Consider the following 25,730-nt stretch of genomic DNA (forward strand, 5'->3'; position numbering starts at 1 on the left):
GGCTGAGCGTGAGAGAGAACGAGAGAGAGTGCGTTTGTTGGGAGGGATCATTTAAGTGAGACTCGCGTCCAACTGCACGTCAACGTTCAGTCTTCTCAGCAACAGCGCCCAGTATTGATCGTGTCCGTCTTTGGTGGTGCCCCCTCGGGAAATCGAAAGTGTACGTGTGCGCTCCCTTGTACGTGTGCTCGTCCCCACGGCCATCCCCAAAACGCAGCATCCGAGTGGCGTACGCCCGCGCGCGCACGCGTGTCTTCCTTTGCGTGTGAGAACAAAAAAAACGCTCAAATTGGAGGAATAAAAACAAATCAACCAAGCGAGACGATTACGCGCGAAAACCGTTCATCGTGTGTGCGCGCGCGTGTCCGTGTGTGTGTGCGAGTTTGTGTGTCCTGCGTGGAATTTGTGATCCCTTTCGTCCGTCCGTCCTAAACGCACCCAAACCCGGAGGTCAATAGAAACACCCCTAACAATGATGAGGCACCATATCGGGCTGCTGTTTGCCCTTTGCTCGTGTTACAGTAAGTTAACCTGCGAATGGAGAAGAAGAACGCACCGTAGGGCGCGTCTCGCGTTTCGGCTCTCGAAGCCAGTCCGAAACCAGTCCGAAACCGGCTCCAACGGAAAACCGGCCATGTGGAGAAGTTTTGCGCAAGCTCGTATCTTCCCAAGCCCCCCAGCCGGCCAAGGTCAACCTAAAGTGGTCTGTTTTATTTTTTTGTTTTCTTGTTTTGGCGGCATTATGTTTCGGTTGCGGGCTGCGACAGGTCCCCCGAACATGGTTTCGATCACCACTTTCACCTTCGGCCACTTGGGAAGCCACTTTCGCTCCCGTTAAGCGGGAAGGTTAGACGGAGAGCGATGGTTCTAAATTTAAACCCGGCTGCATCGCGGATCGTTACGGTGGTTAACGAGCATTCCAAGGTGTCACCGTTACTCATCGTGGGCCTTTTAAGCCGTTCGAGGAGACGAAGAGAGATAACAATCCCACACAACGAACGTATGACCAGAGTGCCATATCGAACGCGATAACACACGTACCCATCGCAGTCATCCTGCTGATAAGGGCTTTTGTATCGGGACGTTTGTTTTCCGCGAATTGAATCACTTGGTGTTTGTAAGAATTCACCGGGCGGCAATGATAAGGAACCGTGAATGTGTTTGCGGCACCCTTGCACTCGATAACGATTGATTTAAAACCTTGAGGTGCATTGCAATAACGTAATGTTGCATTTTCCTTAATTGTGTTTATTTTTTACAAGCCCATTAACACGTGTACGCGGAATTATTTCCTAGTGAATTTCAACGAAGCAACAATTTCGAGCATTTGTTGCATGCACAAATTGTTCTAAGAATGGTTAAATAGTTTGTTGGTGTAGCTTTCAATCGAATGATGGCATAAAACCCGCATTCATAAACCCCTTTAAATGCGTTATCTATCATCGTTTTATCGGAGCAATTAATCGCTGTAAATCAACCGCACGATGGAAAGCGTGTCTTTCTTAATTAACTGCTCGATAACTTAAAATCAAATTAATTAAAGTCAACCAACAACCAGCGTGCGACCTTAGAAAGCCCTGCAGCTTCTTGGTGTCATTTCATGACGGCACACCGCCTGCATGCAATTTCCATATTAACGTCAATGCAGAAGTGTGTACGGTTTGATAAATGCCCATCAATTGGAGCTGGGTTTTTTCTTCTCTCTCTCTCTCTCTCTCTCACCGTAAGAATACCATAAATGTCACCCCACGGTTCTCACATAATGACGCAACTGCTGTCTGTTTGCGCTGGCCGCGTTTCCTTCCTCTTGCAATGCACGTGGCGTCGCGTTACCGAGAAGAAGCACAAGATGAACCAGCTGTACTAGCGACGTGTCTCCACCATCATCGTCGTCGTCTATTTGCGTACCCCTCACGGTGGTGGCGCAGTTGAATTTTATGATTCACCACCCATCGGCAATGGCTTATCAGCGTACATCGGAGGGGGCCACGATTGGAATACATAAACCAAATGTCCGAATGCTTCAGACATGCTGCTAATATTCGGTTGTCGATGCACAGCGTCGTGCCTGTTTTGCGAAACAAATCGAAAAAGAAAACTCGCCTCTCCAACATCTCGCTCTGATGGCTGGACGTGTGTCGGGATTTATTTATTTTTTTTTTATACACTTCCCAATCGGCCAAATTTGGCGCCCTAAGCGCTGTCGCTCGTCACGTTTAACTGCTTTTCTTGCTTTTTTCAACGTTTAACTTCTGCTTTTTTTTTGGTTGCCTTGGTTGAGGGAGAACGAGAAAAAATAAACTGAAATAAAATGAAGCACATTCCACTTCTAAAACCCCCGCCGGAGTTGTTCGCGCGGTGAGCTCAACAAATATTGGTCGGGAGACATAAATCATTTAATTTTGTAACACTGCGTTGCAGAAACGATGCGTTAAAACGCTGAACCACAGCGTTTTGTGTGTCTCTTTCGGAAAACGGTAGCTAAATAGAAGCATCTGGTTTTGCGAGCGCGATTAGGGTGAGATAAATTGAAGCGGCAGTAAAACAGGCACGCAGCCACCGTCAATGGCTTATGTATACGCCACAAAACGGCGGCTAATACACGTAAAGACGTTTGTGAGCGAAGAAAAAACCCTCGCATGCGTGATTGCATGAGAGTTTTTCATCCCCTAAAAATTTAAGAGGAAAAAAAAACCGAATGAGAGGGTGGTAAAAAATTTGTTGTACTCGTTTTTTTTATCGCCCTCAATTCGCTCTTTTTAACACCCGTTCGAGAAGCGTGCATACGATCGTAACATGCGCTAATGTCTCCATCTAGTAGGCACGTGGAACACCGTGCTGGGAAGCCGAGATCGATTTATCTAGCCAACTGGGAGGAATTCTGTTTATTTTACCAATAGACGGGAAGCTTGCACGTTCCACCGGTTGCATTCGCGGGTGGTGAATAAATAAACAATCCCACCCCCGAATCGTTTCTTGGACTGGCGAATTCGGTTGCTCGAAGGGGTTTGATTTTCTCTTCACTCTTTTGGACGTTTCCAAGAATGTGATCTTCAAACACACACGGGCTTGGAGGGTGTTTTTCGATTGAAAATAACACGCCTCGAGAGCGTTGAAGGGCTTGTGGTGTTCGAAAACGAGCTGCAGCATCGAGAAGCCAGTAAATTGACAACGCAATGCAGCCGATTAACTGCTTACGAATGTTGCTGGAATAATCCGCTGGAGGCCATCTAATGTATGCATTCTCCCGCCGAGGTGTGTCGTGAAAAGAAACGACCAAATACAACCAGCCCAAACCTGGCATTCCAATCACGCACGAGATCGATTCAGTTAGTCACCCAAACCAACGCCAAACGCCCTGTTTGGAGTCCTCCTGGGAAGCGCATCGGAAGGTTGAGTGTAACCGCCACTTCGCGTAACCTTTTCCGGGGGTTCAAACACGCCTTGATCTGGATAAGGTACTGCTGCTCGCAGCCCACTCGAAACCGGTGACGCCAAGTCAGCGCCGGCGTGCTTGAGATCACACTTCAACCCGTCTGGTGACCTTCGGTGTGGGACCCGGTGATTTAATTCCAACACCGCACCGTCCCCGAGCGCACGCGAGAAAGGTCGCACAAAATCAATATTGAACCTCAATTAACTCTCTCTCTCTCTCTCTCTCTCTCTTCTCGTTTCCGTTCGTGTCCCTTTTTCACCCCACGTGCAGGTTTGCTGGCTCTCGTGCAATCGCAGCGCATCGAAACCATCCCATCGATGTCACCGTTCTACGCAAATTTGGAGCGCAATGTGGATCTGCTGTGCCGGGCGGATAAACCGATCGAACAGTGCCGCGTCCGGCTACCGGGAACCTCCTCCGAGATGTATGACGTCACCAACCTGCCAACGGGCGTTAAATCCATTGGTGACCTCGACCAGGGCGAATGTGGCATTCGATTGGCAGTCTTCAAGTCGGACCGCATCGGGAAGTTTGTGTGTGTCCTGACGATCGGTGGCGAGCAGTACGAGGATGCGATCGAAGTGCACCAACGAGTCGCACCTCAACCAACCGAGCTGAAGATCTCCAAACACACCGCCCTCGTGGATGGTGGCATTCGAGCGGATCAGCTGCTAAAAGCGCGATGTGTGTCACGCCTTGGGTTGCCTCAATCCAACCTAACCTGGTTTCTGAATGATGAACCGCTCGACCCAAAGCTACTCAAGCCGGTTCACGTCACGTCCGAGATGCACGACCGGCAGATCCTGCAGACGGTTCAGCAGGAGGTGAATCTGCACATTACACCCGAACTGAACGGCAAGAAGCTCGTCTGTGTGATGGAACATTTTGCGCTTGAGACGAAGCAGGAAACCATCTTCCCGCTGAACGTCAAGTGTAAGTATTTTGGCTCCTGTACCGGTGTGAGTCACCCGGCCAGAAGTGGCCGGGTTTTCGTCTGCCATGGGAAACCACGAGTTTGGCCGCGACTCATCGGCCGGTCGATGGGATCAATTCGGTGTACGAATTAATAATCAGCATTTGCGCGGTCGGTTATGATGTCAGGGAATTCCACATACGCCTTCATTGTTAAATTTGAATCAAAGCAACCACTTTGGCGGGGATATAACCATCATAACAGGTCGAGACAGGGTTCAGGAAATGTCCCGATAGCTGTGGCCTTTTGTGTGCGCGCTCGAGAGATTGGATACGGTCCTCCTTAAACCAGCTGGACCTTCTTATCGGGTTTTGGCGATCGTCATTCCGGTGAACCCGTACTCGTACCCGAGATGTCCTATTTCCCCGGCACAATCTCCTTTCACTCTGCTTTTTATAGCTGCCCTTGGGAGAAGGGCCCGATCGTAAAAACTCACTCCCGCCCCTAGCGGAACTCGATCCAGGACCACGAGGAGCGTGGGTTTTACGACCGTGGCCACCAAAACCGTGGCCATGCGAATGCTGGAAAATTACGAATAAGGACCCGCTCGAGTGTCCCTTTCGCTCGATGGGAGATATGCAAATTTCTCGCAACATTATGATGGGTGGTTGTTGCTCAGTTTCGGGGATGGTCGCCTTTTTCTTTGCGCCAAAAAACATGCCAAAAACATTTTAAAGGAAAGTCACCCATCCCATCCTGCATTACGGTGGATGTGTTCTTCGTGTTTTATCGGGAAAATTGCACGATCCCGGATGTGTGGAAAACGCCTGTGACTTTTTTGATGAAGAATTGCGCCTAATTGCGCAGGTACGCCGGTGCAAACAGCGTCACAATAAATTGCCCACGAAAGGGTAACTATTTTTCCACCATGTTTCACCATCACTCGGTGCATGAAATATTCATTCCCTGTTCCGGGAAGGCAGCCTCGCAATTCGCACCGTAATGAGATATCGAGTCCAGCCCCAGGCCACGGCGTGGTATCGCCCCGTCAAAGTTAACATACCCTGCTAATGAACGGACAAAGCGCCGTTCTGTGTTTTGCTGATTATTCGTACACATGTCGTTTGATCTTGCCGCGGCACGGTTCGGGGAGGAAAAAGGGCCTCCCAGTCGAAGCCCCGGCCACGCCAACCGTGCTCGCCTGTTTGTTGACTCTAATTCCACGCGAAGCATCGATCCGATTCCGATGCGATGGTGGCGTTTTCGCTTCGCGTTAATGTTTCGCTTTCGTTTCAACCTCCCGCTCGGATGCACCAACCGGACGGATTTGCAGTCGCACCGGAAGAGATACCACACATCCACATCGACGAGCTGCCAGCGAGCGGAAGCGCCACGGTCAACATTACGATCCACGCCAACCCGCAACCCATCACCCGGTGGACGGTAAACGGGCGGCTGATAAAGGAGGGCGAATCCGTCGACGAGTACCAAGCGTTTGTGCCTCGCCGCATGACGGTAGGAGCCTAAACTGACACGGATTGGGCCATTGCCCACGCCAGCACCGAGTACTGATCACGGTGTCTGTCCTTTTCTTGCAGGGAAATGGCGATTACGTGGTGCTGCTGAAAAACAACGACTGTTCGAAGGAGCGTGCCTCGCTGTTCACGCTCGAAGCCACCAACGTACTCGGCACACAGACGTACGTCATCAAGGCGGTGCGGGTGGATGACGAGGGGGCGGAGTACGTACGGGACGCGGATGGTTACGGGAGTGACGGCAGCAACGCGGCCACCTTCTGGCTGATAAGCGTCTGGACCTTCTTCTGCTCTGTGATAGCTACACGTGTGTTGTGAATCCAATTGGCCCATCCCGCGCTAGTCGCTAGTCCTTCGCGTGGCTGCGAGTCTGCCGATGAGTCGCAGGGAAAACCCAGGCAAGGCTGGCAGTATGAGAATATTACCCTGATGCAGGCTTTTGGGGGAGGAGAATTGGTGACGGTCTAACAAGCGCGGTGGAGGTTCGTTCGGAAATATTCTCATCTGCCCGGTCGGGCCCGTTGCGTCTCACCAGCACGACTCGCATTTCCCACGCGAAAAGGGCATAATGTACTTCCGCTTTGTTGTAAATTGTAAAATATGCAAAACGATCCGATAGTTCCTCCGAAAAAAAAAGTATTTACGCCACATTGAAGGCCCAAAAACCGGTGGGGGAGGCAGCGCGAAAGCAATCGGCCAAGCTGGGCTGTCGTGATGTGGCTGTACCAAAATTATTTTACATTTTACTGTATTTTTTTTTTTCAACTAGAATAAGCGCAGGGTTAAGCAAAGTGGGCATGCCAAATGCACAGTTCCAGGGTGCCGTGTGAAAGTGATCGAATTAAGAAACGGGGTGGAACGGAAACACACACAAACAAAAAACCGGCAACGCAAGTGATCCGCAGGATCACATATCCAGGGAAACGCATTTCAGTATGTACTCGCGCAGCCATGGCTGTGTTGTACGACAACTTATTTATTTGAGTACTCTCTACGAGACGAACGAGCAGGCTTTAATGATTGTAATAAACGCGATAGAGCGCGTGGAACCGGCTCGGAATGACACGCCAACGGTTTTACCGAGCGGAAGCTACTTATGTGAATTCGAAAGTGTGATTCGTTGGAAGGATTGGTACCTTTGCCAGAGCTATGAGAACCACAAACTTGAAATAAATTAAGAGAATAAATATTTTCTGGTTTGATCTATCTATTCAACGAAGTATATCACTAAATTGAACTAATTTAAAATACTAGTAAATGTTACACATGATTTTCGAACGATATTCGAAAATGTTATGCAAATTGCATACATTGCGGCGCATATGGTTCAAATAACTCACTTTGAACTAGAACTGTGATTTTGAATTGAATTTATAAGCTCGTATGAACAAATAAGTACTCTTTCGTCATGATCAGTTATTTGGAGTGGGCTTAAATAGAATCCACGATCTTTAGATCAATAATTCATCGAAACAAATGCAATGTAACATCACGCTCGATGGCCAGACTATGGTTCATTAGCTCATTCACTTCAGAATATGATCGCAATGACCGGACCATCAATCAACGATAAAACGATGATCTAATCACCACTTGACCGATTCTGAGTTATGAATGATTTCATCAAAATGATCGCTTTTACCGCCAATCCATCAGATCTCTTTCCTCTGTCATTTGAGCAATTAAAGCGAGGCGACCAAAGCGTTAAACTAACCCACGGCAAACATTATTCCACCGCAAACGATGGCATCATTGGTGGGATTGAATTTAATCGACCTTGCTTTAGAGGAGCTAAAAGTGCTACCTCCAGCTCCTCCTAAAATAAGCAACCGCAACCAACCTCGAGTGAACCTTCGGTCGCGCGTGGTCAAAAGTTGCCACCCGGCCATTTCCATTTACTTAACAACCCGGCACCGCTTCAGGGTGAAGGAAAATTTCACCCTCCACCCCAGCGATCAACCGCAATCGATGCAATCGAGCCCGGTGACCGGTGTCATAAAGCGATAAAAAATGTTTCCTTCCGTTTCAGCCCGTCTGCTCGGAAAACCCGCGAACGGGTCGCAATCTTCGCGAATCCTGTGCGCAAATCCGCGAGGTATAAAACGTTACAAAAACGAAAAGCACACACACAGCTCTACAACATGCCGTGATACTGCCGGTCCCAGCGGAACCGTTTCACGGCCCTTCCGGCAGTGACCCCCGGGAGCGAGACCGGCGCGGCAAAACAGCACCATAAAAACCCAGCCTTTATGGGACTCGTTAGAACTTTAGATTGCCGAAATTTAAATTCCACCCCATCCGACGGGGTTGACGGTGTGTATTGCCTCGCAAGCGCACCAACCGGTTCCAGCGGGCGAGCATCCCCAAAACAAATAATTAACGAGATCGACCGAGGTCCCGCTGCGGATCGGTGACCGGCATGAAGGAAGTCGCGGAGTCGCCTGTGCTTTACTTAAAGAGCTTTATCGGCTCGTTTCGATGCCGATCATCCGATCAGATGGGGGGTTTGTTGGCCTATTCTTCGTGTGGCGCACACATTTGTCAACACAGTTCGATTCCGGGGGGTTGACGAAAAATTGATCAAATTAATATGCGCCTACGGCGCCGGAATTCGCTAACGCTCGTCGTCCCTCGCGTCGTCCTAATATCCCACCGAATGTAGCGCAATTAACACCACCGATGTGCGGAGAGCTCGCGTACGAACAAAGCGAGATTAACGGAGGCAAAGACGGGCCAAAAGATTCCCCCCAAGAACCGGTCATCGCCATCTGGCGGCAGGCTGTTGGAGCTGAAGGAACTGCGACAGCGATCTATTCCGGAACTACGATCTCGGTGGCATTCGCGGGGTTGGTTTATTTCTTTTACGGCGAGGGTGCAGAATTTAAAAGCCAGCGTTTCGACCCCACGGCAGCTCAGTTCAGTTCAACGGGCCACCGTTGAAGGAAGTTTGGCGTACGACGCGCAAGAAATTTTCGAGTGTTTTCGAGTTTGGTGTTTCGATCGCGCGATCGCAAACCAAAGCGAAATTTTGGTGCTAATTTGGACGTCCCAGAATTGTCTTCCCATTTTTGTTTTTTGTTCTCACAAACTCCTGCAACCATGTGCAACGGAAAGTGGCTCTCGGTGGTTGGGATCGTGCTGTTGGGTGCATTTTTGCCAACCGGTTGTGCGCTTCAGGTGATAACAGAACCGTCCGGTGAGGTAACCGTCGCTGAGGGTCAGAAGAACGTCAACCTGCTCTGTCTCGTGGAGGAACCGGTGGATTTTTGCATGTAAGTCTCACTTCCACGTTGCATCGTCCATTCTGACATCTGATCTTTCGCTGTCGTCTAAAAATAAACGCCCTTTCCAGCGTAAAGGTCCCAGGAGCTCCAGCACCATTCGCAGCCAGCGATAAGTTACCAGCCCCGGTGGAAGGCATTCGATTTTACGGACTCGGCTGGAGTAAGGGATCCTGTGGCATCACGATCGACACGATCAAACCGACCCATGATGGACCATTTGAGTGCACCGTTTCCGTCAAGGGTCAAACCTACAAGGGCCAGATCGACATAACGGTCTCAGGTGAAGGTTGCTACCATCAATCGAGCTATTAAACGGTGTCATGCGCCACCATCAACGGTGGTCGTGACATTTGAAGATGGGTCGTAACTGTAGCTTCCTTTTGTATCTCATTCTTCTCCGCACTATCAAGCAGTTGCCCCCGAACCACCGCAGATTGAGCTGGCAAGCAACGTGGACAGCCGCAATGGGGAGTTTGAGTTTGGCAAGAAGGTCACGATGAGGTGTGTGTCCCGTAATGGATGGCCTGGTGCGAAGTTATCCTGGTATCTGGACGGTGTGAAGCTGACGGATGACGTGGGCGCCGAGTTTTCGGAGACTTCCAACCGCCGGACGACGGTGGAGCAGATCTACCGACGTGCGATCGCCGTCGAGGATAACCGCAAGCAGGTGACGTGTCGTGCAGAACATCCGGCATATCCTGGTGGCTTTATGGAAACGAGCCTGCCGATCAAGCTGAAGAAAGGTAGCCTATCGGAAGGTGTTGGTCCGAGAATTAGGAGGCATTAATGCCGTTTCTACATTCCAGTGTACACCAACGACAAGCAGGAGGTTCAGAAGGAAGAAACATCGGAGCTTAAAAAGCCCAAAGCTCCCAAACTGGTCGTTTCTAGCGAGGTTTCCCAGCGCGATGGTGCTTTCAAAGCCGGCAGTAATTTGGTGGTGCAATGCGTCTCACAGGACGGTAACCCACCGGCAGGATTCCTGTGGTTCCTGAGTAAGTATCCTCTTAAGCTGGATCATTTCCATCATGCTTTTCTTGAAGAATTATTTAAATTTTACTACCACCTTCCCAATAGACGACCAGCTGATCTACGAAGGACTCTCAGCGCCCTTCATCAGTCGATCCAGCCGAGGAAATACGGTCCAGCAGACGCTCACGTATCGGCTTAAGCCCACGGATGCTGGCAAAACGCTCATCTGCAAGGCTCGCCATCCGGAAGGCAGCCAAGAAACGCGGCTACCGATCAGCACCTACAACTAGGTGACACGCGGAAGCTCTCTACCGTCTCGCAGGCGGAACTTGAATTTATTTCTCGAAACCTGTTTTCATGTTGAATGATTTTGTTTACAAAATACAGAAAAAAAAGCAAATAAAAATTAACAGTTATTGATAAAGGAACAAACCAAGAGGAAGTGTGCTTCGTCCTATTTGAAACGCTAATGAGCCGCCGGGGTTGGCCGTGGTGAGAAACGGTAAAAGAAGAATTGGCATCCGCGCGGTTTAGCGCCAGCAAGGACATTATAAATGTCGCAGTTTTGAGGGCACAAAATATAGCCTCAATTGCTAATGTATGAACTGTAGTTTTTTTAAAATAACACCTTTTTTGTCAGCTCTTCAACGCTACGCTGAATAAAACACTGTGCTACATCAGCCAAGACACCTGGTCAATGGTTAGCCCAGACACAAACCATGCGCGATCGTACAAAAGGCCTTTTCAAGCCCTTCGTTACAAATATGCTCACATAACGGCGCGTAACGCACGCGAAGTCAAACAGTTCACATAAAATACCGTTTCTAGGTTAGCTACGCAAATGAAGCCGCACAGCAAAATGGAACCGAAAAGAAAAATAAAACACAAACAATCCATAAAACGCGGTCATTCTGGGAATAATTATTTCTTCGTCAGCTCGCCAACCACCACGATCCGGACCGGTCGATCACAGCACCCGGCATCCGGCAGCGGTAGGAAATTAATTGTCCCGCCCGAAGGTGGCCGCGAAAAGAGGTGAAATAAAGCCTTCTAGAAACCAAAAAATAAAACAACCACATCCACTAAACGGTACACGCCAGCGGTGGCTTTCGGATTCGTCTCGCACAAACGGCGGTCACTCACGGAAGGGCTCCATTTCCGACCGAGGGCTCCAAAACCCTCCCTACTTTAGGGCCCATATTTTTCTCCCACCGCACAGCAACGTTTCACTTACGTGCTGTTTTGTTTTTATTGCTGTTGTGCTGTTTGCTCTCTTGTTTGCAGAAAGCTCTAATACAAAAAAAAAAGGTGACTTCATTTCGAATTGCCTTCAGGTTTCTTGGGCTCGTTCTGCTTCCATGCTGCTCCATCTCCGTGCACTCTGGCTTATTTTGACACCGAGCTCAAAGAACAAAGCCCTCCCCCGGTAAGGCGAGAGCCCTCCCGCACGCCAAACCCCAGTTGACCGGTTTGCTTGCTCCCCGCTGCCGATGTTTGCGCTCTTTCGCGCTCTTGGTGTCCCCACCGCTCGGACGCAGCTCAAGCATAAAGAAAACATAAAGTTTTATGCGCCGGCATCGGTCAGGGCGTGCGGGCTCCGGTGACCCGAAAAACCGGCCAGGGACTCCACTTCGGTAACGGTCGAAAAATACAAAAAAAAACAGAAAGAAAATGAAGATGAAGAAGGAAAAAACACATGAAATGCTGGGGCTCGTCGCGCCAGCAAACACACACGCACACACACACACGAGCGCACGCAGCCTCAGCCCAAAGAAGCCTCGCCAAAACCAGTTTCTGATGCACGCTCGCTCTCGGAGGCTCGCGGGCTCGAACACGTCTGCGTTGGGACCCATTTTGGTCCCAACCCCCCCAATGCGTTGGGAGATCATAAATCCGAAGGAGAGTCCCGCTGATCGAAGATCACACAGGGTAGCGATCGCGATCGTGCCCTGCGAGGGTCCTTTGGGGTTCTATTTCGCTGCGCTTGCAGCATTTGGTAAATGGTGAGGCTGGAAACATGATGCCGTGGTTCTGCAAATGCTCGTCAAATGCTGCATCTCGCTCGAACCGTGGAGGTGGGCAGCGCACAGTATTATGTTGGCCTCGGTCGCGCAATTTGCCTTTCTCTTTGTGCCCGGCATTCGCATGATCAACCCTGGCAGGCTGCACCCTGGTAGTGTTGGTTTGGTTCGGGGTGCTTAAAGTCTTCAAGCCACCCCGAGCGTGTCCGGGGAGAAGCGTGGTTTCGAACAAAACCCAATCCAATTGAGCGGAGCGTTTTATGCGAAAATTAACCCTCAAAACCAAATTAAAAAGAAAAGCCAATATGCGAGTAAAAATACGAGATAGAAAAAAGGAAACAAAGCATAAAATTTGAAAAGCAGACAACTTATCAGAATACAAAAATAGATCGCTTCGGAGGTAGCAAAAGAACGTAAAAACAACACTTGATAATGAAGTTGAGCATTACACGAAACCAAATTGAACAGCGACGCCGCGCGGTTGTAAAATCAACCCCCGGAACGTGACGCTAGGGGTCCAACCGGCAGCCAGGGGGTTGCGAATGGGTTGGATAACGTACCCGGAGTCTCAATGCACACACACACACACGCTTGTGAGGTCCAGCTACCTGTTGGCAGCCGCCGGCCGGAGCCAGCTTCGGTGGATTTCTTGGACCCAGCAAGCCAATTCCGGTGTGTGTGAGGCAAACGCGAGAACAAAGCGCGACGATAATGACGAAAGCAGGTGTGTGGGCAAATACGGGGTAGCAAAGGTGCGCCACGTGTAGTGGTGCGAGCCGCATTTGAAGCCCTTTTTCCATTCGCTGGTCCGGGGTGGTTTCTTTTTTCGCCCTTTTTTTCACTCCCGTTCTCTCTCTCTTTTTCTCACTCTGTCTGCGTTTTCCTTCGCGTGAATGTCGCGTTTGACGACGTCATCGTCCACTTCCAGCTCAGGACCTGTGAGCTAATCATACAGGCTGCTTTTAAGGGCACATTTGTTTAATGTTCTGGCTAGTTTTTTTTCATCTCTCTCTCTCTCTTTCTCTCTCTCGCTCGCTCGGTTGCCTTTCCACAGGCTCGACCTACCTCCCATTAGCATGCGGAAGGACATTAGCTGGACACAAATGCTCCAGCCACCCCTTTTGTGCCCGAGGGTGCTCACCCTCCCCGTGGAGAACTAACGCCTCCCAAAAAACCTCCCCATGCGATTGGTATCGATTTTTATTTTCCGCTATGACCAGTTTGATGGCCACGATTAGCCCCCACGAGGAACTCAGACCCGTGGTTTAACGGCGGGGCCACCGTTGGCTGTGGAAACCGAAAAATCGTAACCGTTGGATTCAAAAACAGCGCCGTGAGTCAGCCCGAAAGGAGCGCACGGTTGGGGGGAAAAAAAAGCCGGGAAGAAACCGCCCTGGCAAACAATGGGGCGCCGTTCTGTGGAACCCGTCACCTTCCAGTTCCTCAGGCGCCCTTAACCAACGCAACGAAGGTGTATTTGTGCTGGATGGGGTGAGTTGGGGTTGCGAGAAAGACCCATAAAAGGGGTACTTCAGGGGTGGCGAACACTTTGGGGGGGTATAAGCAAATGTTTTATGAAAAATAGTCTTTATCTCTAAATAAAAGAAAATTACTAGAACATAAATAAACTCTAATTTATGTATCAATTTGGCACATTGGAATTCTTTAAAAGGATCATTCGACTTTTGTAGGTTAGGAAATTGTAAGATTTCGTAATTGTTTAAAGATGATTTTTTAAAAGGTTGGTAAATAATTTATCAGTAGAAGAAAATGTAATAATCGAATTGTTTCTCAGCAAAACGTATTTTATATTGCTATATTACTTTGCTGTAGCAAAAAATAAACAAAAACCTTCGTGAGAATCAACCCTTAAGTGAGTCATAAACGATCGCCCCATTTCAAACCGGCAGATCATTTGCCTACCCTGTATGAATAGCCCACCGCGAGCGCGTTAAGAGCGAGAGAGAGCGAGAGAGAGCACGCGAACCAACCTCTCTCTTTCTTCTTTCGCGCTCTTTCGCTCGCACGACAGCTCACCCTCCGCACTCACACACAAACGTAAACGCAGTCAAGCACCACGGTTACCGATCGCACGCCGGATGCGGTTTTATTCCATTGCGCGACGTACTCACGGTCGGTTCGGTTGATTCGTTCACTTCTCCGCGTGCGTTTTCATCTTCTTCTTCTTCATCGTTCTTCCCTTAACAAATACCCGGTGAATCCTTGCGATCGACGCGCAACGCCCCCTCACCCCTTAACACTAGCCCTTGTTTATCTCTCGCGTGTGACCCCTTTTTCGTCCTCGGTGTGGTGTGGCGTCCCTTTTTTTTTCGCGAAAAAAAGCCTCCAACAAACATCTCACACCTTTCGCTTGGTGTGGGTGTACGAGGAGAAACCCTTCGAAACGGGGGGGTACGCGCGTGGAGTTCGTGAAGTTTGTACCCGTTGTGTGGGGAGCGTGTGTGTGTGCGTGCGTGCGTGTGTGCGAGCGTTTGTGGCAGCCCAAGTGGGGTGTATTCCTCGGTTTTTGCGATTTTTTACCAACGGGTAGGTGTTCGTAAGGAGTCATATTTTATTCCTTCCATCCTGGTGAAGCTGCTGCGTGATCGATCGTGATCAACAAGTGGAACTTGGCGTGTGTATTTGCGTGTACGAGCTGGGGGGGGAGGGATGTGCTCCTTTTCGTTCGCGACAGAAATCGGTTGACAGTGTGTGTGTTTGTGCGTTTCAGAAACAAAACGGTTCCCTCTTTTGGTTAATCTTTAGCGAACAGGATTAGTGGTAGTACACGGGACAACAAAAAGCAACAAAGACACAGGAATTACACGGAATCACAAGAGCGAAACACGCTGTTGATCCGCTAGCGAGAGAGCGAGAATAAGCCCCTTGCAAATATTCTAAAACCACACCAACCAGCATAAAATATAAAAACAAAACAAAAAGAATATAATCATAAAAACGAGGCCAATGTTTTTAAGCCGCACGTTCACCCCAAGGGGGTTTCATAAATCGCGTTGGCAGGGCATCGCATGTCCTGTTTTGGCTGATGTTGTTCTCTTATCCGTCGCTCTCACTCTCTCATTTCTTTCTCTTCGCGTGTAGCTTTTTTTGGTAAAAAATATTTGTTTAGGACCTCAACCCACCCACAACGCCAATTCTTTGTACCGGTGGACGCAAAATAGTACTAATCGACGTAATTTCGTTGCACCTTCGTGCTTTAACAGCCACTGGGCGAATAATTTTGGCTTACAGCCCGGCTGTTGTTGAGGTTATAGCTCAGGTTTCGGTTTTTGCAAATTAAAGAGCACCACCACATCGCTCGTCTCAAGCGTGAATTATTCGACGTTCACGGGGAGGTTATTTAATCTTGCCCCACCTCAAACACACGGATCCGTTCGAGAAAGGTGCCCCCCGGGGGCTCATGAGGCGCAAAGAAACCCCGAGAAAACTATCAGTCAAAAGACCTGAAAGACGCACACATACACCCCTGATCGTGTGATCGCGAACGAGAAGAGAGTTACGCAAGGGCGGGCGAGCGAAGAGCCTACCTGTGGCTGCCGGAAAAACAAATAGTGGTGTGCGTTGGGGTGGTGGTGGTGGTTTTTCATTTATGTTTTCCACCCCTCGATGCATCTGACATAATCTCGAAAGTCGATCAAAACGATCGGTGTGGGTCGGAGAATTTGCGCAGACAAAATTAAATCTAACTCACCAGCTCGTTGCCGGGGGTTGGATTTTTTCCTACCCTTATCCAAGACGGGTACGATCGTGTGTAATGCCCCCGAGAAGAGGGTCCGTGCAGTGTGTGGCCAGAACGAAGACGCAAAGAGAGATTATAACTCCGACGGCCGAAAAATCGACGTAGACAAAAGCACCCTGAAAGGGAAAAGAAATTCCACCCGTTTCCTAATTTATCTCTCTCTCTCTCTCTCTCTCTCTCTCTCTCTCCCTCTCAAACCCCCTTTTAATTCGATTCCCATCCCCAGTGTGCCAGCTTTTCAGTTCTCCACCGTGTGTTAGATAAGGTGATGCAGTCGAAAATGCATGCCCGTTCCAGCTTCCTGCCCTGGCTGCTGCTGTTGGCGGTTTGCGCCGCGTTCACAGGTAATTATTGGACATTTGTTTTTTTTTTCTGACCATTAGACCAGCGGTCTTCCCCCAAATCACGGGCTTCGAGCTCGCGCTTTCCCAACCAAGCCTGAGCACCGGAGGATCATTTGACTATTAATGAAACACTTCCGGCGGCGACGGCTAGATAAATTAGCCTGCCCCGCTTGGTTGGGATGTTATCTGGAGATTGAAAAATTCATTGGAAATCCGATGGATGGTGATGCGGGTTCGTTTTGTTTGAAATGTAAATGCGCCTCAAGCGGGAAAGAGGAGACCTCCAATTTCATTCTCGAAGGGGGGGACCTCCAAAAGGTGTACGAAGTGCTTATCTTTTTCTCTCGATGGCGATGATCTAAGCATCGCTGTATAACATTTGCAATCATCAAGCGGCATAAGTTCCCTCTTTCAATGAAGCGTGAATCACTCACATTTCTTACTCATCGATAAGGCGGTAGACTTCTCACACGAGAACCGGTCGGTTCGGAGAATCAATTGCGAGCTCGTGTAAAGTAAAATAAAATCTATGACGAAACCCCGGGTATGTGGGGACCTTTACGTCCTCTCGTCACGTGGTTTTCAAGGCGTCGCGCGTTGCTGCTAATGATGCTGTGGGATGCTAATGTGGCTCGCCGCTACAGAGAGGTGCGATGTGTTGTTGGTGTGACGATCGCGCGAGATATACGCCCCGAGGAGAAGTTATCGCGTTTGAGGGCCACGTTAATGGCTTCCAACTTTTACTTACTTTTAGCCTAGCGTGGCCCCTGCAGGCGGACGTTTATGGTTGCTGTTGCATTACCTGAAATTACACACCCCAAAAGCGGGTGAGTGAGAGAGAGAAAAAAAGAGAACGTGTGAGAGTGGGATTGAAAATTAAATTTTCCCGGCATTCCTTCACGCGCCGCGGTGGTGGTGTGGTGCTATTTCTAGTTGATGAAGGAGGAAAACAGCCAACAAATGGGCTCTGGTGCATTGATTTTCTCGCTTCCCATCCATCGCGCGGGTGGAACTTTTAAATGCTGTTGTAATTTCGACCTGAATGCACTAACGAAAACGTGCGCGACGATATCCACATGCTTTCGGTGAGCATATTAGTGGGTAACGGGCGGCCGGGATTTACTTCTCCTCGCTAAAGCTTGTCCTTATTATCTCCCATATCCTGCGCCATAATTGCCGGTAGTTAAACTTTGTCATTCCCCCAAAGCGCCCGGCCCGGCTCGTGGGTGGAGTGAATGATGAGCGCGCGCGATCACGTAGGGACGATAAAAGTTAATCCGGTTTTGTGGTGGGCTTTTTTTTTGTGTTTGTTTGATGGGCTCCCATAAAATGTGTGGCGGCTTCCAGTCCTTCCCCCGAAGGATTGGCTGTGTGGTGAGAACACGTTCTCTGCTTCTTCCTCGCCTGGCTCACGTTTCTTTTCACTGACCGTTGCTGCTGGTGGCTGCTCGATAATGTGTGACGCGCGAATTACCGCCATTTCGATTTTGGGGTTGGGGAAAATGTGAGCCACGACCCCGAAGCCTCTGCCTGCCGGTTCATTTTAGCGGTCCCTCCCCATGAGGAACGGGCTCGGTTTCCCGCTACGATTTTCACGGCCACGACGCGCGCGGCCGGTTTTGAAGAGGGGAATGTTTTATTTCGCGCGTAACCGTGGTTTTCTTCTTTCGATGATCCATCGCTCTTTTTTTTTTCGTTCGCCCGAGCTGCCGTAAAGGCCTTGTAAAATGACGCCAGCCGCGCGTTGAGGCTTTTGGAAAATTTTGCGTCGCATAAACTGCATGCATAGGCAAAAGTGGCGTTGTGCACCAAAACAAACCGATCGTTTGCAATGTTGCGATGAATCACATAATGCGCTCTCTCTCTCTTTCTCGTGTTGAGTGAGGCGATGGCATTTATTGTCGCTACCAAAAAGCAACCACCAGGCCTTTGAGTGAGGGCCCCTCGAAGAAGCGAAATGCGCACGTTTTGGCGTCTGATGGTGTTGATTTCGGAAGCAAGTGGGCAAAAAAAGGCGCTACAAAATTGCACTAACGGTGAGGTCTTTTGGGAATGGCCGGGGTAAAAGAAACATTACATTCCGATTCGTGGTCGGGAGCTGTTTTCGGTTTCTTCCGGGATGTGGGAACCAATGTATATTAAGCCGACGACACACAATGCCATGGTATCAAAATATCCTTACCCAAGGAGTAAACAAGGCGCACGGGGCACATAAATCTCCAAAAATTGCCCTCGAAAGCGTGATGGGTTGTTTTTGAAAACTAACTCCCGAAAAACTCTCCAATCAGCGCGAGCGTGCGCGTTGGTTTTGGAGGTCCCAAATTGTTGTGTTGAAGCACTTTGCTGTTGAATTTCCATCAAGAAGCAACGGTAGCGACCTACCCGTCGTCACCCATTCATGGTCATCATTCGCATGAAAAAAATGCCCAAAGCGAGCGAAGTAAAAGGCCAGAAAGAGCGGTGTATTTTTGCGTTAAAAACCCCTTCAAAAAATAAAACAGATCGTTTTTTTGGTGGTATCAAAATTCGAGAACGAGTTGCAAACATGTGGCGAAAAATGCACTCCCGTTAGGGTCCCCCCTAAAGGGTCGTTTTTGCTGCACTCCCGAAGGCCAACCAACGCGGAAAATGTGTATACTGAGGAAAACAAACGCACACACACACACACCCGGGGTGGCCCCGTTGGAACCGTCGATTGTTCGTCGCGGGTTGCCAGGGGACGTAATTCCGGGAGCACACAACCGTCTGGTGCGCCAGTGCGGCTCGTATTTTCCTTCCCCACGAGCAGCTGTCGGAAAACGTGCGGAAAATGCGCCGTGGATGGGTCGGAAAATGAGAATGCGTCACACTTGCGTAGCGGGAATGTTTTTTTCCGGCCTTCTCTAACACGCGCGTACCCCCCCACCCGGATGAGTCAACGCTTACCACCCACCCGATCGTCTGGGAGGATTTTCCCTCGTGTGCACCCAAGAATGCGCCTCGAATTGTTATTGCTTGGAAGGCGTGGAGATTGTTATTTATACATAAATGCATCACCACCGTCGTCATCGGGGGGACACTCATAGGTCGATAATTAAACGATTCCTAGTGCACGCAACCAACGGGGACCTCTCTCTCTCTCTGCACGTGGACATGAGATATGTTGCTGGAAGACTTTCTGCTTCTTTTTGCTTTTGTTTTTCCCCTTAGTACGCGTACCCAGGGACCGTTAAACAGGGTCCAACACGGGCGCGGTTTTTAAAAATATCGGTGATTGAGTATAAACGCACGACGAAGATCGCGGCCCTCACGAGGGATTGAAGGTGCGACACGTACGCGTACAAAACGCACACACATACACTCCCAGCGATGGGAGTGGGGAAAACCGGCTTTTGGAAGCGCGCGTTCTCCGGTGGAAGAGAAAGTTTGCGCGGCTCGAGAGAGAGAGAGAGAAAGATAAAACAACGATCGTGCAAGAAGGAGCGAGAGCGCGATGGAAAGCGAAAGAAAGAAAAAAAAAGCAACCCCCCTTAGTGTGTCCGAACGAGCCGGGCAAAGCGTGTAGAAAACGGGTTTCGAGCTGCCCGGGTCGTTGAAGTCGTTTGTACCGGCGATCATCCTCCCTCTCCGCGATCGCCTTGACCGGTTCCGCGATGTTCGCTTCTTTTCTGGGGCCCCTCTTGCCAGACTCCTTTCTTTATTTTCGTCGAATGTGTTTCTCTCATATGCCGCTCACGCTTGTTCACGCGTTTCCCCACGAACCGCCGACGGAAAACGAGAACAAAGAGAACGGGCGATGGAAAATCGAGAACCGAGATTCGATCGCCAGCAGAGGCTGCGAAGATCGGGGCTTGGAAGAAACGGACCGCGTCTTTCAAGCGATCGGAAAGGAGATGATCAGCAGCGATCATGTAGAGAAAGAGAGAGAGAGACAGAGAGAACGCATACGTTGAAGATCGAGAAAAGAGCCTTCGAACCGTGGAAAGGCGAGAGATCGATAGGAGATAAATTTAAAATTGGCGCGCGAGCGCATATTCTTGTGGACGGACGGACCGCTGGAAGTTCTTGCTTCTTGTAAGAGACGATCTTCTTGTTCATTCATCATTTCCCTGAGGCGTTTTAAGAAGCGAAATCAAAACATGACGATGGTACCATGAAATAGAGGTCTTTTGGGACGTTGGTGGTTGTGTTCTGAACCGCACGAAGCGGACGCAGACGAGGGCGGCGCACATATTTAAAGCTCCACGTTTGGGCCGGTTCTCTGGGTCTTCCGCTTGACCAACCACCACAGCCACCAGTTCGAACCAGTCAACCTCCCCCCAATGGGGGTTGATGAAGACGTGGCCAACACCAAAATGCGTAGGCACACGCAGTCGCAGTCCCTTCCGAATCTAAAGCGAAGCTTCTCGCTTTTTTTTTTCTCCCTCGTAGGTACGGGAAGACGTTTTGGGGATTCTGGTTTCTTTTTTTTCTCTCTCCTTTTCTCTCACTCCGCATTTGAGGTTATGTGTCAAGCTGTCAAGATAGCGCGCGATCCTCGCAGAGGACGCTCGGAAGACGAACGTCCAAAAACGCCCGCGCGGTCTCAAATCCGAAAGACAGCAGCAGCAACCATCAGTCGTTGGTTTTATTTATTTTCTTTTCCGGAGCTTCTTCCGACTCCGCGATGAACCCGAAGGTGGTGTGGTGTGTTGTGGCCCCGGGGATGGGTTGTTTTTCCAGCGGCCGAGCACAAGAAATGAACCCGTCAAAAATGAAAGCGGAAAAAGAGGCTGTTCCCCGTGCGTTGAACCAGGAGAGACAGATTTCGTTCTTTTCGTTCATTAAAGCTGAATTTCTGGATTCCTCCTTCTCGGGATTAACCGACTGAAAGGCATTTTCTTACGCAATTGGAAATGAATTTTAAAGCCAACAAGCGAACATTAGATGGATCCTCTGAAAAAGCATCACATGTCGCCCAGGATCGATTGGAAATCGACTCCAGCTAATTGTAACACTCATTAGCACGCAGAAAAAGCCCCTTTCTCACTCGAGCCACACTTTAATCCTTGTCGCGCCATTAGGCTTCTCTTCCCTTAACCGACGCCGTCCTTTTCAACCACCGGCGTGAGAATGAAAGTCGTTAAAAAAGTAGGTCGAAAGCGCGCTGCGCTTTTGGCACACGCCCGCGTTCAAACGAGGAAACGAGCCCAAAAGTCAAAACTCTCGCACACGGGGAGGGATCAGCATCCTTCAGCTCTGGGTATCCTTTTTTTTTTGTTATTCACCCGCCTCCCGTCCCAGCGGGAAAGGGATGCGCTTCTCTATTTTCACACTAATTAGGCCTGCACCTCGCGTGAGACCCGGCTCTCGGGTGTGTCCTAGAGGAGGTAACGAAACAAAAAAAAATAATGATTCCCCGCAAGCAGAAATTTTGGAAGCAAAACACAGAGAAAGGACGTTCACGCGCGAGGGCGAGGCGGTAAAAAGGACTCTCTCGGATACACACACTCCACCGGTCATTAACCCGGTGGTAATGAGACGCGACGGATTTGGTAATTAGCTTCATTTCCCTCAGCAGGAGAGCTTGCGGCGGCGGCGGCGATCGTCATTTTCTGCCTTCGTCCTTTTTTTTTTTTTCGTCTACTTTATTTCATTTTGGTTTCCATTTCGTCCTGGCTGTGCACGTCCTAATGTACAATCCGGTTGAAAGGCGCGCGCCAAGCCTGCTCTCTCTCTCGATTGCTTTCTCTTCCTTTTCCGCGTGCCTCTGCGGTTGGGCGAAATTTATTGCCATAGGATGAGATTATGGTTCTTATGGTTTCACCATATACACACACACACACACACACCATTCCCGCCAGGACGACGACGGACGGACGGTGTCTCCTCCAGGGAATGGATCCCTTCCTTCTCGAAGGGGGGAGTTAATTATTTCCATTATGTAAATTTTGGCGTCACCCACCCCACCGGGTGACGCGATGGCGGCAAAATTTGTAGGTTAACGTGAACCATAAACACGAAAGAGAGGCAGGCAGCAACCTAAAGGAGGAGGGATTGGCTTTCGTTTTTCCGGCGACAATCGAGGGAATAAATTTCACTTTTATATCTGGCTAGGGGACCAGCAGCGGCAAGTATAATATTGAGCATGTGTTTTTTCTCTTTTTTTTACTCTCGTTCGTTCAATTAATGCATGTGTGCGGGCTTTTAATATTTTGAAGGGCATCCTACATTTCGGCTTGGACCTTTCCCATCGAGCAACAACACACATACACGATAAGCCTGGAGGCTTCTATTGCTATCTTATCGAGGGTGTTATCGATTGACGCATACCCAAGTGCGTTGTGACCTTCCGTGCTTCGTAATAGGGGGTTAGTGGCTTCTTTTTCCCCGTTTCATTAATATTATTACTCTCAAGCACAGGGTCGATGGACGATGAATCAGGTATTCGCGTGTGCGAGCGTGTCGAAAATGCCCCCTGACGTTTCTTCACCGGTGTGTGACGTGTTTTTCCCTGTCAGGTCGTGAATGGAAAGCCACCCCATCACACCAATCGCGAGCGAGCGAGAGCCAATGCTCGAAGGAACAGGTCGAAACGTGCGTGTGCCGCGTGATTAATAAACAATATGTCATGCCTTGTGCATGGTTATTTCCTTTGGCTTATTGGCCAGCCTTTTGGGCCCTCCCGAAACACCGGCGTTTTTTCGTGAAAATTACTCAACACCACCCCACGCATACACACCCACCCACCCACACAACGGTCGATCGATCTCATTTGCACCTTCCCTCCTTAAAAAAGCACAAGGGGACCGGGACCCAGCGAGAAAGAGACCTCCTTTTCCGTGATTGATTGGTCGCGTCTCACTCGTTTTGGCCACGGTTGAGTGCGCCTCTTTTTCCGGGGTGTGTGTTTTGCGAACCCCCTGTTGTTTTTTTTTCGCCCACCAAAATGGCAGAACGCGAGAAATAATTTTCACACAACCACCCTCCTCGATTGAAGAGAGGGTGGTGGGTTCGGATCCCGGAAGGTGGTGGTGGGCCCTTGAGTGACAGGCGGCCGTTTTTAGGCCGTATTTCTATCGACGTCACAATGGCCGCCGTGGCGGCACTAAAGAACAACACGCGGGTGGTGCGAAAAGCAACTCGCAACTCGCCCTTTTGCCGCAAAAAAAAGGGGTTCCGATGGTTTCCGTTCTGTGATTTTTCGTTTCCGCGAAAAATGCAATGAAAATCGAACAGCGAAAGGGGGGATGGATCCAATGCGAATGGATTGCGGGGACAACGGCATATTATTCACTCCACGTCCCGATATGGGCCGCTGAGTTTTCGCTACCCCATTTGCTCCATTGTTTCGAAAACCTCACCTCTTCTGTCCGTAAGCGAGCGGACAAGTGTGTTTATTGGTGTTCTATTCCACACCCTTCTTGTTTTTTTTTTGTGCGCTTTTCCATAGCGAATTCCACCACCCAACTGCGCGTTGTCAGTATCATTTACTTTCGTGTTTCGTTTGTGTGTTTCGTGCTAATTTTCGACCTCTTTTGCTTGCGCCTTTTTTCGGGCTGCCTTTTTTTCTCTCTTCCTGAATGCTTGTTTTGCTTCCTTTCAAATTCTCGTGTACACACACACAATTGGTATCGGTGAGGTGGGATTCGGCGAGCGCGCGTAGCTTCCTGATTTTATTATTTTCAGAATGCGAACCACCCAACGACGACGACGTCACACATTTGGAACGTCCACCCGCCTCCGCCTTTCTGTTTGCCAGTGAAACCGGTGGCAAATATTTCGCGAATTGCCGGCAAAGGCAACAGAATTTGTTTCCACTGGAGCGTAGCGGATGGGTGGTGGTGGGTAGCTTATTCTTTTTTTTTTCGTTTCCAACTCGAACGCCCGTTTCCCACTTGTCGCGCACTGTGTACGCGTGTGTGTTCGATCGTGAGGCGCCAAAAAGAAGCTGTGTGCAGTGTGTGACATCATCCTCTTCATTTCTGATTGTTTTTCTTTTTTTTCCGCGATTTTTTTTCAATTCCCTACTCCAAACGGAGTAGAACGTCGCTTTTCCGAAGCGGGGATGGCTGTTGGAATTGAGTGTGAGTGTGCATTTTTAATCCTCCTCCAACACGCCACGCGAGAGATATGAAGTACACACATGTAACGATCGCGTAATGGGGCCGCTTTCGCCCATTGTCGCGTGATCTTTTTTGCTCACTCACCCCCCTGAATGAGAAGAGAAGCGCGGGTGAAAAATAGCGAACGGGGGTGATGATGGTTCTAAATACCGCGTGTGTGAGCTGAGCACGCCGTCATCATCAGTCACCCGCGTGTGGTTGGAAACCCTCCTCCATTCTCATTTCGTATGCTTCCGATGTGCGTTGTGGCGAAGGGTGCATCATCGCGCCTGGTTGTGTTGAACAATGCGACACTCCCCACCCACGAGGAGGTCCCGTTTGCTCGTTACGCAAAGGGTTACGCACGTAGTTATGTGGGGAGGCGGGCAGAGAGAATCATAGCGCGACTGGATTAATGGGTCAGTTGGAGCAGCGGGAAAGGAGTTTGAAAATTACACTACCAAATTAGGCAGACCACAAAAAAAGGCCGCCCCCCAGACCAGACGCGCCGTGGATTGCGGGACTTGTGCGGTACCGTAATACGCTAGTTTTTTTTCAACCTCAGGTGATTTTGTTTTCCTTTTTTTCTCCTGTCGAATTTGGTTGTAATAGACGGGGAGGGAATGCGCATTATGCAGCTGTTTATCTGATCCGATTTTAGGAGTTGTAGGAAGAAGGCAGCTAGGTAGGGCTGTAAATTTGCTGCAGTTTATTTGCTAAATGTTTATTGGTTTATCATTTGAGGCACCTCATGGATGACATTTCGTGCACTGGCGACCATTTAGACAATGCGAGATAGACGTCAGATGGTGTTTTTAAACTAAAACGGTGTGATTTTCATGTTTTTTTGTTTAAGCTTTTACTTCTATCGTGTGTTTTTTGTTTTCGGAACGATTCCACAGTATATCGCTTCAACACACCACCCGTGCTGCGTGACTGAAAAACATCACACGCGCGGGCCCCCAGCCGCCGGCATGGGGTGACAAAATGATTCAAACTCTAAACACTCCTTCGAGCGTGTGGAAAAATCGCACCTCAACCGAGCGCGCGCGTCTCGTACGCGAGCTTTGAAAAAGCATTCTATTTTTTATTGCTGCAACCAAGCTTTTCAAAGGCCCATATCTAACCTGCCGCCGGTTTGTTTTTAGGAAAGCATATTTCCACATTCTATTTTTAATGCTTCCCGGGGTCGCCCTCTCTCGCAAATCACAATTCACGTGCTATAAAGGTCCCCCCCCCCGGGGTCCAGAGGATCACGTTCGCGCTTTGCGTAGCCGCGAATGTGCCGCCGCGTCGTTTCGTTTCATGTTTTCGACACAAAATTTCACCTGATAACGAAGGCGGGGAGGTGTTGATGGTGATGCGAGTACGGGGCGCGTGAGCTTTTTATTCGGTTGTAATG

At 49.5% G+C, this 25,730-nt stretch overlaps 4 protein-coding genes across 4 annotated transcripts in view; 3 read left to right on the forward strand and 1 right to left on the reverse strand.

Moving 5' to 3' along the window:
* LOC128731713 (uncharacterized) overlaps positions 1-25,730 on the reverse strand; it is a 184,018-nt gene that overhangs the window by 53,515 nt on the left and 104,773 nt on the right. The gene's annotated exons all lie outside the window — the stretch shown is intronic.
* On the forward strand, positions 2-6,755 carry LOC128731715 (fasciclin-3-like). Its single transcript, XM_053824848.1, has 4 exons — positions 2-521; positions 3,707-4,369; positions 5,683-5,864; positions 5,948-6,755. The coding sequence occupies exons 1-4, from the start codon at positions 473-475 to the stop codon at positions 6,200-6,202; spliced, it is 1,149 nt and encodes a 382-aa protein (XP_053680823.1). The 5' UTR covers positions 2-472; the 3' UTR covers positions 6,203-6,755.
* On the forward strand, positions 8,984-10,430 carry LOC128728243 (nephrin-like). Its single transcript, XM_053821867.1, has 5 exons — positions 8,984-9,156; positions 9,237-9,454; positions 9,579-9,911; positions 9,975-10,163; positions 10,246-10,430. Exons 1-5 carry the CDS (start codon positions 8,984-8,986, stop codon positions 10,428-10,430), a joined length of 1,098 nt encoding a protein of 365 aa, XP_053677842.1.
* LOC128731714 (fasciclin-3-like) overlaps positions 16,153-25,730 on the forward strand; it is a 91,775-nt gene continuing 82,197 nt past the window's right edge. The window contains exon 1 of the mRNA XM_053824847.1: positions 16,153-16,265. Within this exon, the coding sequence (XP_053680822.1) occupies positions 16,190-16,265 (76 nt within the window). The 5' untranslated portion in view covers positions 16,153-16,189. The remainder of the gene's footprint in view (positions 16,266-25,730) is intronic.

The sequence above is a fragment of the Anopheles nili genome, chromosome 2, assembly GCF_943737925.1.
Source record: "Anopheles nili chromosome 2, idAnoNiliSN_F5_01, whole genome shotgun sequence".
Classification (NCBI taxonomy): Eukaryota; Metazoa; Arthropoda; class Insecta; order Diptera; family Culicidae; genus Anopheles; species Anopheles nili.